The 15,868-nt window shown below is 37.3% G+C and overlaps 1 protein-coding gene across 10 annotated transcripts in view; it reads left to right on the top strand.

Annotated features, from left to right (window-relative positions):
* The window catches only part of cadpsa (Ca2+-dependent activator protein for secretion a), a 513,784-nt gene that overhangs the window by 406,130 nt on the left and 91,786 nt on the right, over window positions 1–15,868 (top strand). For 6 of the 10 annotated variants that reach the window (XM_080183090.1, XM_080183082.1, XM_080183073.1 and 3 more), the window contains 8 exons: window positions 758–914; window positions 2,261–2,402; window positions 7,585–7,719; window positions 10,263–10,418; window positions 11,002–11,149; window positions 13,627–13,701; window positions 14,115–14,198; window positions 15,090–15,122. In XM_080183090.1, the coding sequence (XP_080039216.1) occupies window positions 758–914; window positions 2,261–2,402; window positions 7,585–7,719; window positions 10,263–10,418; window positions 11,002–11,149; window positions 13,627–13,701; window positions 14,115–14,198; window positions 15,090–15,122 (930 nt within the window). The remainder of the gene's footprint in view (window positions 1–757; window positions 915–2,260; window positions 2,403–7,584; window positions 7,720–10,262; window positions 10,419–11,001; window positions 11,150–13,626; window positions 13,702–14,114; window positions 14,199–15,089; window positions 15,123–15,868) is intronic. The other 4 variants (XM_080183112.1, XM_080183098.1, XM_080183125.1 and 1 more) reach the window with 1 other exon arrangement.

Genomic DNA, 15,868 nt, shown 5'->3' with positions numbered 1-15,868 from the left:
TCAGCAGAATTTAAAGTGTAGGTCAGTTATTAAAAATTTTATCTTATTGGTCATCATATAAGGCCTTCAGAACATATACAGAAGAATCAATGTCAAATGATACTGGCATTATGCCCTTATTGTATAAAGTTTCACTGCTGGCACTGCTCATGTTGCATGTTACTAGCCAGCGACAGATACACAAAAAAAAAACATGCATGCATTTTTCAACACATTCACATCTCAGTCACCTAGAATGTGAATGTAACTCCTGAAAACTCATTGGAAGCCTGCCTCAAAGGCTGGAAAAGCATGCACAAGTCTTAGCTGCATGAATACCTGGAGTGCAAACTAAAAATAGCCAAAATACCTAAAAAAGCATTGTCTTGTAGTAAGCTGGTAAATGGCATGACTTCAGTGAGTTATTGTTAAGAGAACAACAACAAAAATCAAACCATTACTGTATTTGGATTATTCCACCTGTATATGTTGCTCACACTGCAAATGATTGTAATGTCCTATACTGTGCAAAGATTGGGAATACAGACCCTACTTCTCCATCAGAATGAATTGGATTGAGAAAGAGAAAGAGACTACTGTTATTGAAGCCTCATATCAGGATTCTTGTTTCTTTACAATAACTCCTTTGATTCCCTAATATGAACATCTACCCTATAGAATTAGACTCAATCCAGATTACTACAGAGCTTTATGAAGTGGTTATAAGGTTTTATTTGTATTCATTCTTTTTTTTTCCCTCTGGCTTTGTCCTTCGAAGGCCTTTGCTTGGTGGTCAGACTTGATGGTTGAACATGCAGAGACTTTCCTGTCCCTGTTTGCAGTAGACATGGATGCTGCGTTGGAGACACAGGCCCCGGACACCTGGGACAGCTTCCCATTATTTCAACTGCTCAATGATTTCCTGAGGAGTGATTGTATGTATCACATTTCAATAAAATGTTTCATTATTCATGTTTTACTATTATTTTCCTGATTCATTCTTAACCTTATTAATTCATTTCTATATGATAACAAATCTGGATCTGTTTTTATTTAGCCACAGAAACCGCATGTAATGGGGTTTGAGAATTTGTGGGAAGATTATTAAATTGCATGCTGGAGTAAAGGCCTAGAAATTGGACCTATAGATGTGTAAAGTGGGCAGAATAAGAGCCAATTCTGGAAATTTACGCTGTGCAGTATTGCATCGGGCTATTCTTCTGACAGTCACCCAAAACAGAAATTAGGCACCTAGCAAGCGCTAATGAAGAGACTAACCTTTTTGAAAATTAGGCTAGACTGAGCAAGCACGCATTGAGCCTTCCGTGCTCAGGTTTTCCTCATGCCTAGTTTTGGTCCAGCAATTGGCCAGCACCCAAAAGGTAAGTCCAAATATTTTTCCACTTTCTCCTGGAGCTGCACAGCACCCGTGACCTGCTATTGATCAGCTCTCCTCCCACTGTTCTACACTCCTCCTCCATCCCACCTTGGTACTGGAGACTGCTGCCGGAATTTGTTCCCACAGAAGTGGCGACATAACAGGCACCAGTGGTTCACGTACTTCTCTTAGGCACGACTTGAAGAAAATTTGAGGCCAGTCATGGCTACACAGTTCAGACACGTGTTGCAGTTGTGCTGCTGCCTTTATACTTGAAACCAGGTGCTGATTTTTTAGTTAATTCCACAGTGATTACAATAAGCAGCTGATAATTGTAAACTGTTTTTAAAATCTATCCTGTCTCCTATTCAGGTTCTTCAAAGAATACTCCTAATGTTGTTGGAGAGGATGTGTCACAGATTCACCAGAATGATATGAGTGTTAAATAATGAGGACAGCTAGCATAAATTTGGCTAAAATTCCCTTAAGTCTAAAAGATAAAAATGCTTAAAGTGTTTGCCAGAGTAAATGTGGAACAACTATTTCCTCTGAGGGTGGCATCAAGAACAAGGGGGCACAATCATATAATTAGAATTGAGTCGTTCAGGAACAAAATCAAAGAGCACTTTTTGTTATTAGCGGTGGTGGAAATTTGGAACTCATCGCCAGAGGGCTCTTGGTCCCAGACATTGGAACTGTCAAGATTAAAATAGATTGTTGTTGAGGTAAGGGCTTCAAGGGATATGAAGTAAAGGTAGGAAAATAGAATTGAGGTGTAGATCAGTCGTGATCAGCTCAAAGGTAGAACAGCTATGAAGAGTTGAATAGCACTCTACTGTTCCTTATCTTCTATGTTCCTAATGATGTAACTTAATAAACCTGTATATTAATTCTCAATTTTAGATAATCTATTAAATGGAAAATTCCACAAACACCTTCAAGATGTCTTCGCTCCTCTTGTGGTTAGATATGTCGACTTGATGGAGTCATCAATTGCACAGTCGATTCACAGGGGCTTTGACCGAGAATCATGGGAACCTGTAAAGTAAGGACACATCCTTTGATACATTTTTGTTATGGATGCTGATGGATGAAGATTTACACATGGTAACTAAATTTCCAGCAGTCAGAACCAAGATGTCAACTTTTTATCTGAACGAGCATTGCATCTACAAACTGAACTTCATGATGCAAAATCAAATTAACTATCAGCATTCAACTTAAGGGAAACTTTCAGATTGTTTTCAATTTGCTATAATAATTTTGTTTATTAAGTTTTGGTTGTTTCCACATTGTCCAGAATGTTTATTTGCTTTCTCGGTTTCTTTGAGCAGTCTAAGGTACTGGTGCCCCCAGTGCAGAGATTCTCAATGTCTTAGACTGAAAACTGTTATGCTAAAACTAAAGCAGTCAAAACCTATATTTGTCATGAGTGAGAGCATAATGTGACAATTTATAGAGTTTTACTCATTCATTTGGTTTAATCAGAATACACATTCAGTTGGTTGGAAAGTCTGGGTGCAGATATGCCAATCAAAATTCATGTTAGTTCTGTGAGGAGTAATTTGATGGAAAAGGAGAGGTGAAGGTTCCAGTAAATTTAAATTAAAAAATGAAATGAGAAGAGGGTGTAAAGTACTTAAGTTCTGATCAGAAACCTAATAGTGAAAAAGTCAATTGGAGCCTTTAAATATTTTACATTTAGATTACCTGACCAGATTTTAAGACTACATTTAACAAATATAATTAAGCACAATGTAAAGCCATTGAATGGGCGGCAGGTGGCACAGTGGTTAGCAATGAAGCCTCGCAGTACCAGGGCCTCGGGTTCAGTTTCAGTCTAGAGTGACTGTTATGTGGAGTTTGCATGTTCTCCTCCCACAGTCCAAAGGTGTACAGTTTAGGTGGATTGGCCATGATAAATTGTAGTGTCGGGGGATTAGCAGGGTAAATAAAAGGGGTTACAGGGAAAGGGCCTGGGTGGGATCATTGTCAGTGCAGCTTTGATGAGCCAAATGGCCTCTTTCTGCACTGTCGGGATTCTGTGACTCTGTGAATGTTGTGATCCATAAAGATACATGAATTAGAAACCATGGGGGTCATTTTCACTCCGTATGCAGGTGGTTTTCTCCTAACCTTCCAGTGACATATTGCACTGCTGAGAATTTGTTCTGTACTTGATATCATTCAACGACCTGCATCAATAAGCTGACATATCTTCATCCCAGTAAAAGCGAGAATAAAAGTAAAGTAACTTGCATTGGCAAATTTCTCTCATTTTCCTCTGATGACTCAGTTAGTAAACAAATCCCCAATCTGAAATTGAGCCAATCCGATCAGCAAGGTTCTATTTTTGTACAGACACAGAAGCTTAGTCATTATCTCAATGAATTAGCAACCCAAGGTTCTGAGTTCAATTTGGGAAACTGAATCCATTAAATCTTATCATTAGTGTTGAGACAGAGGACATGGTATTAAAACTGAAAGTTTATTTATTATCACAAGTAGGCTTACATTAACACTGCAATGAAGTTACTGTGAAATCTGGCTTCTGTTCGGGTCAAAGCACTAACCTTTAAGTAAGTACTCTGCATCTAAGGAAATGGACGTTATCGCAGAAAATGTTATGGATAGGACAGTAATAGGCAGAGAAGATGTACCAAAAACATTAACATTACTGAAAGTTAGTAAGGCACATGATCCAGATGGAATGCATTCTAGGTTGCTAATGGAAAGAAATATACAAGTACCAGAAGCATTGGTCACAATATTTCAGTCCTCATTAATACAGGACTAGTGCCAGAGGACTGCAGGGTTTCTAATGTTATGTTATTCAAGAAAGGGGAGAGGGATGAACCAGGAAACCCTAACAGCAGTGGTTGGAAGTTTTGGTACTATTATCAAGGATAAAGTAAACTTCAATTTGAAAATATATGGGTTAGTGGAGAAGCAGCATGAATTGGTTAAATGAATTGGGAGTTTGTGGTGTTTAAGGCTGCAAATGGGTAGGAAGAAAGATAGATTAAAACTTAGGGGGGGATGTGACCCCCAATTGGCAAAAGGCAGTCCCTGAAGACAGAGGTCAACCCCCTTTCCTTCCTGTCTTTTGAAGAATTTATTTTAAAAATCAGGTTGCTCCCTCCCATTCAACTACCCGTGCCAAACACATTTTGATGCGGGTAACCTGTTGTCAGGATCAATTGACCCAAAACCAGAAAATGCTGGAAACTCTCTGTAGGTCTGACAGCATCGGTAGAGGGAGAATAGAGCTAATGTTTCAAATCTGAATGACCCTTCATCAGAGCTGAAGACAAAGATAATAGAATGTGATTTCTCCTGTAAGAGTACGTGGTGCTGGGTGGGGTGCAGTTGTGTTAATGACCAAGATATCATAGACAAAAAAACCATGGGAATTTAAATGGTGGTGATAAGGTCTGAGAATGGTTCTAATAACATCTGTTAAAAGATTGGAATAGGTAAATGGCAGCACAAAGATGCAAAGTGTCAAAAGATAACCTGAGGCATTTGGCCCTAGTGGGGTGGGGGAAGGTGGAAACAAGGTGGAAGGCAAGATTTAGAAGTGGACAAATGAAATAATCTACTCTTGTTTCAGATTCCAGCATCCACAGTATTTTGTTTTAAGCCTGATGGACCCTTGATTATCTGATTAAACATGGCAGACAATTACCAATTTTGGCATCCACTCCCCTCCTTCACACACACACACACACATATCCCCCCCCGCCCAATATTATACGGGTGAGCTCAGGAGTAGGTGGTGAGCTGATGGAGTGGGCACCCATCCTATTTTATGTTACCCCCCTCCCTCCACCGAAATACACCTGGCAGTGCCAGATAAAATGCAGCCCATAGTCTGATTTCCTATGAAACTTAAATAGTTCCCAAAGTTCTTGATATTTTTACCCTTGACACAAATTGTTTACATACATTCTGGTAAAGCTTAATTTGTGTTCTTTTGGTAGTCAACAAGTGTTAATTCACACTTCAGTGTAAAGTGCAGCTTTGTTTGTCTCAAGTATGGACTTGAGACTAAAGGTTTCAATTAACTGAACATTAATTGCATGTTGCCAATGAAAACCATACAAACTGGTCAGTGTCATTAGTATTTATGACATCTATACGAATAAGTATCATTGTAATTTGCTTTTAGGGTATATTTATGATTACATGCTGCGTATTAGATATCCTAGTAGTGCATTGTATTACTACTTTACAACTTGCTATTCCTGTTCAGTTTAGCAGTCTACCCTCATAGGTAAAAGATCCCACGCACAAGTTTAAAGTTTAAAGGCCCTGTATAATTTTTTCTTTGGCAATACTGTCAAACTTACGCAAAAAATATGCCATTTGTGCCTATTCAATGGGCACTTGGATTCTGTCTTCCTCTGTCCTGCTGCTAATAAATTGTAGCAATGTGGAGGTAAATCTGATTCTTCCCTCATTTTGCCTTTAAATGGTACTGCACTCAAGTTTACTCTGATGTCTATCCCTGACTATGCCTAAAGAGGGCACAGTGATGTAAATCTGATGCAAATGAATGTCAGGCAATTGCAGCTAATACAGGCAATTTCACAGGCACTGTGTTCCATTGCATAAGTGATGCTAATGATTCCTGGACTTGTTTAAACCTAATTCACGTTAAGAAAGGAGCTGACCTTGATTTTTAGCTTTATCAACAAACACTAATTTTGCCAGTTTAGGAGCAGTAATGTAAGAGCACTGGGGAACTAGGTTGTTCAAGCTGATCTTTCCCAATCCCAGTTGAATTCCCTTTTTTGATTGACAAGGGAGTCGAGGGTAATGGGAAGAGCTGGCAGGAAAGTGGAGTTTAAGCCACAGTAAGGTCAGTCAGGATCTTATCAAATGGCAGAGCAGGTCCAAGGGGCCCAGTGACCCACTCCTGCTTTTCATTCTTGTGTTTTTGTGTCTTCTTTGCACTCAGTATGACTGAAGGCATCAGTGTTTATCCAGGTGCATAGCATTGACTCCAGCTAGTGAATCTATCACCAAAGTGAGCTCCATTATTTCTTGAAGACATGTAACGAATGAAAGAACAACTTTAGTGTCAGAAGATGAGTTTTCCAGCATGATGTTAATACTACTATGCAACTAATATGGATGGAAAACTCACACTTGGCTGAGTTTCTAGTGGGATAAATTTACAATATCAGAAATGTGCAACTTCTTGACTATAAATGTAATAAATTGAAAAAGTTGCTGACAAAGTTACCAGGCTGCTCTGGTTCCAATGTAATATCCATTTCTCTTATGACATGTACTGTTTGTGTTTTTAGATATTCAATAAGGTTAAAAGAAAGGGTTATTGCTAACATTGCTAGGAATTCTGGATATTTGTATTTCACATTAGTGATTTATTTTTGGCCTCTTCTGACATCATAACAATCCTGATTTTCAGCTATTTCATTACATTTTCAACTTTAGCATTTTGAAAAGGCAGTAGTTATATTGACTCTTAAGTTTTGCATTTAACCTGCGTTTCCATGAACCATACATTGTATCCATAGAAACCTATTAAGATTCAGTAGCCATTACAAATTAACATACAAAAGATCCTCATTGTCCATTTTATCACAATTATTAAATGCATCTCCAGCAAAAGGTATTGATTTGGTGATAGTTCTGGAATGAGAGAGAGTTCTACACTTCTGTACATCTGCACATTTCCTTCCAGGGCTACTGCCCTTGGATGTAAACAAATGTTTTTGGGGTTAAATTTTGTGATGCACGTACATATATATAAACTGAAATTAGAAAAAAAGGTTAATTAACCTGGCAATGGGTGCTTATAAAAGGCAGAAACTGCACACAAATCAGAGTACTCCATGTTCAGGGAACTTGTGAATGTAAAGAAGATGATTTTTATTTAGTGATTATTCAAATGTAATAACATATTTCATGCCACAAGTTTTTTTTGTTTCTGTCAATAATCTGCTTCTAAGCTTCTTGGTGCATTCTTATTTTCTCTAACTTTACTTGTTTCTCGCTGCTGCAGACTCAGAAAATCCACAGCAAGCAGGCATCTCACTTGCACATGCTTAAATAACATGTTTTTTTTGTAATCAGTTTTTTTTATTGCTGTGAATTTTTTGATAGTTTTGCAGATTTATTTGGGGGTCACATGCTTCCACATCTGCATCTACATTGTCACTGTTATGGTATTTTCTTTCTGTCTGTTTCTTCCACAGGAGTTTAACAAGTAATCTTCCCAATGTGAATCTACCAAATGTGAATCTCCCCAAAGTACCAACCCTACCAGTTAACCTCCCACAAATGCCTAGTTTTTCTGCTTCGTCATGGATCGCCAATATATATGACGCTGAGTGTGTATTCAATACACGTTAGGTCTGATTTGTCACTTATAGTAACCTGGCATGAATCTGTCCTTTAGTTTTTTTTGCATTCAAGAAGTTGGGTATGGGAAAATTAAAGCAGAAATGCTATTAACCCTTCAGTGGGGATATGTTTTTTAGATTTCTCAATAAAAGTAGTGAATAATGTGCTTACGTACTTAAAAAGTTTACATTGCCTTTTCCTAATTTTACAAATAATGTTTTTTAAATTAAATTTTGAACAAGCATTTTTCCTGAAGATTTTGGAATTGATATAATTTTGGAAGCCTGTATCTAATAAGAATCTGATTCAGAAATGTTTGCATCTATTGGGAGTGGAAAATTCTCTCAGCAGTGTTTTTCAGTTTCATGTATATGCCAGCCAATATGTAACCCAGGAGGTCTCACACAACACTGACGATGTATTATATCAGACTTTATTAATCATCCACATTGATATAAAAAAATTGCAGTTCCAGCACAGCTCCTGTGTGGTTGCAAGTCACCTCTTTGCCATACTTAACATATAAACATCTTATTACAGTACTCGATGTCTGACAGATCATCAAATGTACCAGCCAAAGCTTTACTATTATTTTTTGCTGAGGCAGAATTCTACACCCCTAAGCCTCAGTGGGTTCAACATGGTGGCCGGTGGTTTAACTGCACCAATGTTTGGCTGCCAATACCACTACTATATAATTAGGAACGAAGCTACTAGATACAAAAACAAAAGCTTTTCTTTTTGGTTCACTAAGATGGTTGATCCCCTTGTAATTTTTGCAATTTTTGTAAATGCCCTGATTTGAATTATTTAAAAGGAAACATTTTAACAAAGTGATGTGTAAAGTTGTTAACATGAATGCACATTTAACAGTTTAAATGTGTTTAAATTGCTTAAAGCACAGGATACAGCACTGCATAGTGGAATCATTCCAAAAACAATAAAAAGCATTTTCATGCCGGGTTGACTATATGGAAGACTAGATTAGGAAACGCGCGAAAATGGAAAGCGTAAGTGCTTTTCCATTTTCTTCTGTTTGCATGCTGTGTGATAGTTTGGAAAGATATGGATCAATCATTAGAGGAAAACTAAGTTAACAACCACTATCAAACCTTACTGGAGTGCACCCCATTCTCATTGCAGTTTTAGCACTATCTCAGATTTTAGACTACTGGATGTTGACTCACAATGTATTTGTGATATATTTTATACTCTGTTATGAGACATTTAATGTAGCATTCAACTCATTATAATGTGGATAATATTTGGCTCCTGAGATCTATTATATTGAGGATGGAGTGTATTTTCTATGGTGCTTCTGAAAAATAAAGCTGCTAACACATACAGCTTGTAATCATTGATTGTGTGGTTGTGTTCTTGGTTCCCCAGAAGTAATGGCTTTCAACTTCACTATGCTCACAGAAAGTGCTTTGTTGTGACATGGATATGTTATGTCAAAATTCAGTAGACTAACATGTTTGATTCTATATCTTTCCAATGGAACTGGACTATTTCCAATCCCTTTCGTGCAATATTTCCAATCCTTACTATGCAGTAGATAAATTACTTTAACTGTAATTGCTGTAGACAACTGATAAGAGTCCCGAAAAACAAATGAACCCTTTTAGGAATATGTTCCTGTCACCACAGAGTTCCCAGAAGGTGAGGGTTACCTTGGCATGCTGGGATATGGTCTCATCCCACGGTAGCTTTCTCCACGCTCTGAAGCATTCATTACTTCAGTGCAGCTGGCATCCATCATATTGGAAACGCACGCTGCCATATGTTGTTTCTGAAGATGATGCCAGCAATAATGGTAATGCATGGTGTGTACAACATCTAAAAAAAAGTACAGTGTTGGCATTAGTGGTTTGCGAGGATGCATTTCATGAGACGAGAAAATGTGTTTCAAATCTCACAGTGAAGCCAAGCTGCTCGAATTTTGAATTACATGGGTACATTTCATCAAAGGGTATTGGTCATTATTTGCCTACATATTCTGACAATGTTCAGGATTTACTGCGGAGAAGCATATTTGAATATTTCAAAATCATTCAGTCATAATGTCCCAAAATACAACAGCTATTGGCTAAGTGGCCTAAATTGTTACAGGTCAAGAGAATAGCAAACCCTCGCCCACCACTAGTTACCACAAAGCCACCTGAACCCCAGCAGCTAGTTGTTCTTGTTTTTGAGAGACATGTTAAGTATGCATGAAATCACAAGACAAAATAACCACACATGCCCTTGTGGTTATAAAGCCAGGCTACTTTTTACCATACACTTTTAATATACATATTTGTTTGCCAGCAATTTCTAAAACTTTTCCTTTGCAGTTGGATGAATTGTTAAGTGTTATATAGCATGAGGCTACAAACCAGACAAGGTGTATGATAAAAAAAATCCAATCTTTGACAATGGAAACCTTCTACCCAACATCTTTCCTTTGCTTAAGACTGCTGTGTACTCCATAATCAGTGGCAGTAGCCTGAGCCTGACTCTTGACAGCTATTTTCCATGTTTTTTGCAGCAATGGCTCAGGAACGTCAGAAGATTTATTCTGGAAGCTGGATGCTCTGCAGACCTTCATTAGAGATCTGCATTGGCCAGAGGAGGAGTTTGCAAAGCACCTGGAACAAAGACTAAAGCTCATGTCCAGTGATATGATTGAGTCATGTGTTAAAAGGTTAGGCTTTATACAGAGGAAATCGAAAGCAAGCCCAACAAGTATTTGTCTGAGCGCGTAATCCCTATTTAGTGGATTATCTGTAAGATTTAATTATAGTTAACGATTGCCAATTTAGAAAGAAAGGAACCCTTGCTATATTATAGTGGCATGCTTGACATAGCACGTCAATCAGTTGCTGTCAACAATTCTTTATTATGTCCATTTCCAAATGTAATCTGATTTAGATATTATATGAGAATATTCATCAGTAACATAGTTAGACCCAAAAATAGGAACAACATAGTTAGAGAGGTGGTGTGAAGTATGATGCTAGAATCTCACAAGCTGCCTCTACCAGTTTCATTGGGGGTAGAAGGAAAAAAAAATTGGAATATTTTAGACAGTACTGAACAGAAAAAATGGAAAGATATCTTTGGGGGGCCATTTGTAATTGACACTTTTTCTATTAGGTTATGATGAATATACAATGAACATAATTAATATTTTTAGTAAAATGTACTATTTGTATGCTTGTAAACATGTCCCTGGCAGATGGCCCCGAACACTCTTTCAGATTTTAAAACAATCCTTTCTTTCATAGAACTAGGATTGCGTTTGAAGCCAAGCTACAGAAGACAAGCAGGTCAACAGATTTCCGTGTCCCACAGTCAATATGCACCATGTTTAATGTGATGGTGGATGCCAAGACACAGTCCACAAAGCTTTGCAGTATGGAGGTGGGCCAGGAAGTAAGTTAACACTTTTCCACAAAAGTAATTATTTCCAATAAGAAGCTTACACTCAGGTTTAATTGTAGCACTCAATGACCAAATTATACCTTTTAATGCAAAATATTTATGCAGGGTATAAAGAAGAATTACATTCTGTAAACATTACAGTATGTTCTAAGGTGGCTACTTTAACCCTTTGAATATTAAAACTGCTAGTTACAAAGCACAAATGTTTACTTATTCAGGAGTATCTCCACAGTACAATCTCTATAATTTCATTGCGGAATAATATAACATAGAATTAAATAAATATCTGCACTTACACAATGTTTCTGATTTGACAGGACTTAACAAACTAACATGTTTCAAATAATAGCAATTCCAGTTCTCCACTCCAGCAAGGTTTGTCACTGGAAATGTAAGATCAGCAAACATAGTTCCAATGACTTCTGTTTTGTTGTTGAGCTTTTATTCAATAACTGAAGTTTAATCCGGTTATCTCTCATTAAGAATTTTCACTGTTTATTTAGCTTTTATTTCTTTGAATGAATTATTTGCAGAAGTTATTTATTGGAAGATTAACCTGTCAAGTCAGTGTCATCCTTGATAAACACAGGTTTCAGTGGAAATGACTCATACTTGAAGCAGAATTCAACAAATATCCAAAGCTGAATTTTTAGAGTTCAAAATGCAATGCACTTTTTAATCAACAATCACAGAATTGTTTAGCACAGAAGGTGCCCATTCAGCCTATTGTGCCTACTTTGGCTCTTTGAAAAAGCTATCCATTTAGTTCCACAACTCAACCTTTTCCAATAACTGTGCAAATTAGTCTAATTCAAATATTTGCCCTTTTAATAAATCCTTTGACATCTGTTTCCACTAACCTTTCCAAGCAGTGCATTCCAGATCTTAACAAATGCCTGTGTGGAAAAAGTAGCATCTTATCCCTTAGTTATTTTACAAATTATTTTAAGTTAATGCTCTCTGGTGACAAGAAGAAACAATTTCTCCCTACTTACTTCATCAAAATTTTAAATATGTCTAGTGGCTTTCCACTAAATCCTTCTCAAAGGAGAACAATTCCAGGTTCTTCTGTCCGTCCACATAACTGAAGACCCTTCCTGGCAACATCAATGTAAACACCCCTGCAACCTTCTCCATTTTTGATATCCTTCCTAAAATGTTATGTCCAGAATTGTAAACATTGCCCTACCTGAGGCCTAACCAGCAACTTATAAAGGTTATAACTTTCCTGATTTGTATTCAATGCCCTATTTACAATGGTATATTTACAAGATAAACAACAGCACTATCAAATATAAGGTCATTGAAATTGCATCAGGGTCCTTATTGGCTTCCTGGTAATGACAAGAAATGGTTGTTTTCAGCCAGTTATACTTTATCTGATGGCACGTCTGCCAGGCTCCAACTCATCCACACTGGGGTCTGAGAAAAGTCCGTGAAACATTAGGACCATAATCTTTGTGAAGATTATATTTTTCTTGCATTAAATGATAGCAGACTTTATCGAACAATGAGCTTTAATCAGATTTGTACATTAATCTTTTTATTATTTCGAACTAATTAAACTAAATTAATAAGGCTAGTTAAAAAATAAGGCTAATTAAATCAGATAAGAATAAATATTGCTTCATTTCAAGATAAAGATATAATAGTGCCATTGTTTCTCTGTTAAATTATAGATTAGTTATTTAGTTGTAAACTGTATGTACTTGGGAAATTGAACTGTTGTTGGCTGTGCTAGTTGCCTATCAGAAACATGCTATATCCTGAAGGAAGTAATTCTCACATTGAAAAGCTCTTTCTGGAAATTAATAGGTAACTCTGCACATGTAACACTGCACTACTGTTATCTCAATTGAAAGTTGATTTGTGAATTATTTAAACATAACTCCAAATGAATTGCAGTGGATGTATTATTGAGGCTGAATTACTGGTTCAGTTTATACAGAGAGGAAGTGTAATTTTAATAAACTAAGATTTATAATTTTAGAACGTATTTTGACTGCTTATTACTGATTTAAGATTTATTTAAAATTAATTTTATAGGCCACGTTATGTTATTGGAGAATAGTATACAAACACTTAAATATGTAATTCTGGAGTACCACAATTTTAAGAGAGACATTACCCATTCAGATTAGATAAGCCCATTCCTTAATTAAGATAACAGAGGGGAGCAGATACGTTAAACATTTGATGCCAACAGTATACATGATAACAACAGGAACATGTTCTTCATGCCTAAGCTTAAAGAGGCATTCTACATTCAGGTCTTTCTTTGTGATTTTCTAGAATGATGGTAAGAGGTGCATGAATGTGCCATGGGACAATTCACCCCAGCTTCTTGCTGTGGGGGTGATTTACTTAAAAGGGTATGCTCATAGCAAATGCGTTACCAAGTCTCGGCTAACATGTTGTTTTAAAAGTGAATATCCCATTTTGCCCATGTGTTTTTCTATTCTTTTCAGCGGCAATACCATTCTAAAATTGATGAGTTAATTGAAGAAACTGTCAAAGAAATGATAACTCTCATGGTTGCAAAGGTACAGTGCAAAATGGCTATTAGGATTGTCTTAGAAATCCAAAATCTTAATAAGACACACTTAATAGTTAAACCAGTAGGAAATTTCACTCAGGCGATATTCAGAATTGGGCATCTTAAATGTCAGACAGAGATAGTAGCTAGTTTTGTGGATATACCAGATTTAAAATGCAATTTTCAAATGTCACTCTCTAATTTCTTGAAATGTTGAATGGAATGATTAGCAAGTAACTGGTTATTATTGTAATCATTGCGAAATGCCACTTAGTTGATGTCAAGCACATATCACCATCACATTGGCCAAAGCTTAGATTCTTCAACTTATGAGGCAATAATTATCTTTATAAAACTAGAGGAAACAGAGCTGTTAAACCCAAATAAGATAATATGCTTCTAATCATTTTCTCTCCTTAGTTTGTCACTATTTTGGAAGGAGTACTGTCCAAACTGTCCAGATACGATGAAGGGACACTCTTCTCATCCTTTCTGTCATTCACTGTAAGAAAAAAAAGTGTTTTAATTAATTTATTGACCTTGGTATTATTTAGACAAAATGACAATCGAGATTTCTTCTTATTTAGAAAAATAATTGGAAATATCCTCAGTTTTCAGTCAATGATGTTGCATTTGCATTGCAGGGTATAAAGTAGAACCTCTGGTGTACGTACTCCCAATTACCCATCTTCCTGGTTATCTGCCAGAATTTTGTGGAATAAATCTATTATGGGATTTCACTTCATTGTACAGCTTGCTAACCTTACAGCACAAGGGGTTAAGTTTAATTTGTGCTATTGGTATTGGATTTCTTTCCATTCATCCCCATGGGTACAGAGGAATTTTCTCATGAGGAGGGGTTGAGTTGGTTAGACCTATAATCATCGAAGTTTAGAAGAGTGAGATTCAATCTTACTGAGACATATGGGATTCTCAGGGAGTTTGACAGGGGAGATGTTGAGAGAATGTTTCTGTTTGTGGGGGAGTCTAGAACCGGAGGATGTATTCTCAGAGAAAGGGATCACTTATTTAAGAGAGTTGAGAAGGAATTTCTTCTCTCAGAAGATAGTGAATCTGTGGAATTCTCTACTGAAGAGAACTGTGGAGGCTGGGTTGTTCGGTATTTACAAGGCTGGGATCGACAGATTTTTAATCCGTAAGGCAGTCTAGGGTTTTGGAGCTAAAGTGGGAAAATGGAGTTGAGGATTATCATGTCAGATCAGTCATGATCTGATTGAATGGTGGAGCAGATTCAATGGACCGAATGGCCTACATCTGCTCCTACGGCTTTTGGTGTTACAGTTTCTTAAATGTCTCAAAAATTGCTCACTAAGTTAATACTGTATTTTTGCTGTATATTTTTGTCATTTTCCTTCTTTCTATTTTATTTTAAAGGTGAAAGCAGCTTCCAAGTATGTGGATGTCCCTGTAAGTGTGGCTATAATTCTATCAGCTTCTATGTTGACATGCAAGTTAAATCCCTGAATTCTGAAACGTGTAGATGCTGGACAAAAAAAAAAGCTCCATTTTTACTTGAGTGAAGTTTGTCAAGCTCAGGCACCAGGGTTGTAGAGAGAACTAATGAGACAAGCTGAGATTTATTCTGTCCTTAAGATTGTTTCAAATTATTGTTTTGCTGCAGCCTTACTGGATTACAACATATAGGGAGGCAACAATTCCTCAGAAATGCAGAAGGATTCAATAACAGTCGAGTTCAGGCAGATTTTGCCCAATGTTTTTAATTTGAGTCCTGAAGGCGTTGGGAATGTATTTCTATGGGGATGTTGCTGATCATAGTAGCTTGGCTAGAAGAGCCATGAAAGCCCCAAAAAGAGCTGTGTGGTTTTCCCTTACCTAAGCTGGGCATTGAGGCAATTTCCCAACGCTCATTCACCACTATTGAACTCTATAAGAAATGTCTTCACTTCCCAAGTTAGCCTCTGGATCAACACTACACTATTTGGGCGGCACAGTGGTTAGTGCTGCTGCCTCACAGAGCCAGGAAGCTGGGTTCAATTTCCGGCTTGGGTCACTATCTGTGCCGAGCCTGCACATTCTCCCCGTGTCCGCAAGGGTTTCCTCCTGGTGCTCCGGTTTCCTCCCACAGTCTGAAAAACATGCCGGTTAGGTGCATTGGCCATCCTCAGTGTACCCAAACAGACACCGGAGTGTGG

Source organism: Carcharhinus amblyrhynchos, chromosome 3, assembly GCF_965287045.1.
Source record: "Carcharhinus amblyrhynchos chromosome 3, sCarAmb.v2.hapA, whole genome shotgun sequence".
NCBI lineage: Eukaryota > Metazoa > Chordata > Chondrichthyes > Carcharhiniformes > Carcharhinidae > Carcharhinus > Carcharhinus amblyrhynchos.
This window is presented reverse-complemented; position numbering and strand designations above follow the sequence as displayed.